Source organism: Fulmarus glacialis, unplaced genomic scaffold (assembly GCF_000690835.1).
Source record: "Fulmarus glacialis isolate BGI_N327 unplaced genomic scaffold, ASM69083v1 scaffold6389, whole genome shotgun sequence".
In the NCBI taxonomy this organism is placed as follows: Eukaryota; Metazoa; Chordata; class Aves; order Procellariiformes; family Procellariidae; genus Fulmarus; species Fulmarus glacialis.
In genome coordinates this window covers 350-3,670 of record NW_009231360.1, presented here as the reverse complement: position 1 = coordinate 3,670, position 3,321 = coordinate 350, and the positions used below count along the sequence as shown (strand labels likewise).

The following is a 3,321-nucleotide window of genomic DNA, read 5'->3' as shown; positions in this document are numbered from 1 at the left end:
GCCACCACCCAACCGACGTGGCACGAGAAGGTCTGTTGAGCCATGGGATATTTGCTGAGGACATACTGCCAGGGGCAGACCACACAGCAACATAAATTTGCCACTGATTCGGGATCCTCGGGGGCAAACGTTTATGGGTACTGTCTGCAGAAACATACAGCCGATGGAAGCGGCAGAGGGTAAATCCTGAAACAAATCTGGGTGGAAGAACATGAGCTGGACACATGCAAGTGTCCCACATTGGCTCACTGCTTGCTAAGGTTTGACAACAGGCTGGTGGAGCAGAGAAGGGATGCAATGGTCACTTAGATATGTGAATAAGCAGTTCCTGGCTTACTTAAGGACTGGCTTTAAATCTTTTGAAGATGTTGGGAATCCCTCCACCGCTTTTAGATCAAACTCAGCATCCAAAATCCAAACAAAGCTATTCCACACCTGGTGCGATTGAACTCGAGCAGGACAAGACTGACCACCTTGTCTTTTTGCTAGCGGCAGTCTGCCCTTTCCCTCCCATTATCGCTACCACTGCATCACCAGAGACGCAATTAAAAATCAAGACATGGAGGAATTACCCCTAAAGCCAGGAAGATGGTATCTGTGCCGGGAAGGGGTGAGCGAGAGGGGGATGAGGCAGGAGTTGCCACCCGCCCACTGGTCTCAGCTATTGCACAAATGGCGGTTGGCCAGCGCTGGGGAAAGTACTTGGTCCCGATCCCAAGCACATGGAAGTCATCTGACGTTTCGTCATGGCTTCATTATATTTTGGATCAGGCCAGTGGTTTGTCTTGCATCACCACCCTGTATGTTTTGCAGGTAGCCAGTGAAGAGGCGCTGCATCGCACTGCCAACAATTTTGTTTTCTGAATAGCCTGCAGGGATGGCCTTACATCACGGCTGATGCATATATGTTAAACAGCTGCAATTTCATGCTTAACTTCATTATTGATGCTACATTCCTCATGAAGACATTTATATTTATGCTCTACCCGCACACAGCACCCAACAAACAGCTTATGCAAATGACAAGAATTGGGAGTTGATTGTTTTGCATAATGGCTGCTCTAGGATGGATTCTCCTTTCCCAGCAGCGCGAATCAGGAAGGATTCTCAGGAGTGCCTGTTGACGGCACTGGCCCGCTAGCTGACGGGTCCGACTTCTCAACCAGCCTGCCATTTTAAGCAGGTGCAATCCTATTCGAAAAACTGATTTAGAGAACAGTCAAGCTCAGACTTCGTACCTCCTGCTAAGCTAGCACCACGCTGGAACCAGCCCCGCTTCTTCTGCTTTTGCAAGCTTTTACTTTTTTTTACTAAACCAGGCTGAAAAAGCACAGTTGTAGTTCAGGCCGTCGACAAAAACAAACAAACAAAAAAGCCCAGAGTGCCCACTCTGCACAGTGAGACTATGAGAGGCTGCGAATCAGCTCGGATGCGTCTCCTTTGGGCCCAGAGCTGTGTTTTTCTGTCTTACTGCGCAGATGAAATTGTTCATAAATCTTTGCACCTTTTATCCCAAACCACGTGAAAGCAAAACCTGTCTCCCACGGAGTTTTAAAATACCTCAAACATACTGAGGAACAACCAGGCAAAAATCTAACAATTGTTAACATTTTATTCCCAACAGCTGTTCAGCCTGAAAAGTTTCATCAATACACTAACAAACAAACACAAACCCAACAAAAAATTCAAAACAAATAAAACAAAAAAGAAGGGGAAACGAAGTAAAATAAACTTTAACAAAGTTTAAAACACATTATAAATAAGTACAGCTCCAGAGCATAATTTACAAATATAAAACCACATAGAAACATATGTACAGAAGAGTTACATTACGTACAAATATGTATAAAAATACCCCAGTGTTTATTCTCGTGCTAAAGCTGCATGGCTAGAGTTATCTTTGGTACTAAGCTCAGGGAAAAAGATTGTTTTACAAGACACGGCCCTGGCTGTACAATATGCCACACACAGGAAGACCAGAGCAAACCTCCGTGGGTTTCGGGGAGGTTTTGGGTGGGTGTTTACCCAGAGCATGCCCCCTGTGCATTGCATATTACAGGATCAGGGCAGAAAGCAAGGGCTTACAGAGGCAATTGCTGGCAGAAGAGGTTTTTAATACATTGTACAAGGCACTTCATAAGAAATCTCTTCATTTTTTTTCCTGTTCTCTTCTAAGACTCACTGGATGTCTACACTTGGCTCTCGCTGATATCGCTTTATGGTTATAGTTTTTAAACTTCTTATTCTACATTCAGGATTAGAAACCTCTGAAAACATAATTCAGTTCGCTTTCGTCTGCAGAATTTAGACGGCAAGCCATCTAAACCACCTACTATTTTCCAGGGTGGGAAAAAGACTTTGCATCTGCCTTCCGCTGGTGTTTAAGGGGTGTTCTTATTTTGAAAGGTGAGAAGATCTGTCTTCCTGGAAGAACTCCTGGGAAGCGTCCACATTGAAATGCTGTTTGCAAAAGCATACGGTCCTCCGTGCTGCCAAATACACCTGCAACTCCCATTCCCTTTGCAGCGCTCGTCGGTCGACTGCCCCAGCATCCTACACCTCTGTTCCATCCCGGGTGTAGATGAGGCTGTTAACCGTGAAGTTGTAGTAGTGGTTGTACTGGGCTCCCTGGCTGCTGCTGCTGGGATGGAAGGAGCTGTAGTAGGCGGGGGAAGGTCCCGCAACCCGCTGCAGCTGGTCTGGCGAAGGCACCTCCTGAGAAGAGCTGCTGGAAGGGGTGAAAGTGCCACTGCTCAGCTGTCCAGCAGAGAAGTTCCTGTGATGCAGGTCACTGCTGAGACCCCCTGTCAGCCGGCTGCCTCCGCTGCTCAGGGAGCTCATGCCGCTGAAGAAGGTGCTGAGGCAGCTAGGGGTGGATGAAATGATACCGGAGGGAGAGGAGCTTTTCGGATGGTCCCTGGCAGAAGGCGAGGGGTCCAGCTCTGGGGGTGGGCTGTTTCCACAGGGTTTGCCTGCGGCTGGGATGGGTCGCTCTTCCTCAGCCTTCAGGCCCCCCAGAGAGGAGGCCGCAGATGCGGTCGCGGGGGCGTTGGGCTCAGAGCGCCGCTTGCGTTTGCGACGGAAGTTCCCATTGTCAAACATCTTCTCACAGTTGGGATCTAAGGTCCAGTAGTTTCCCTTCCCTGGTGGAAAACAGGAGAAACAAGAGAGAAAGTCAAATTCTGTGACAGCGAGCCCTACCACAGACAGATAAGCAAAATCCATGCCTTGTCCGATCAGCACAGCACCCACACCTCTCCTACACCTGTTCCTCCTCTGTCTGTTGTCCAGTACAAGGATACAAAACCTGGCTCTAGGACA

The 3,321-nt window shown here is 48.1% G+C and overlaps 1 protein-coding gene across 1 annotated transcript; it reads right to left on the bottom strand.

Annotated features, from left to right (window-relative positions):
• Positions 1-2,553: 2,553 nt before the first annotated feature.
• LOC104081700 (forkhead box protein I1c-like) lies at positions 2,554-3,143 on the bottom strand (the record flags this gene model as incomplete). Its single annotated transcript, XM_009584540.1, has 1 exon — positions 2,554-3,143. A coding segment is annotated over one exon (590 nt), but the record flags the coding sequence as incomplete, so codon positions are not given.
• Positions 3,144-3,321: the final 178 nt, after the last annotated feature.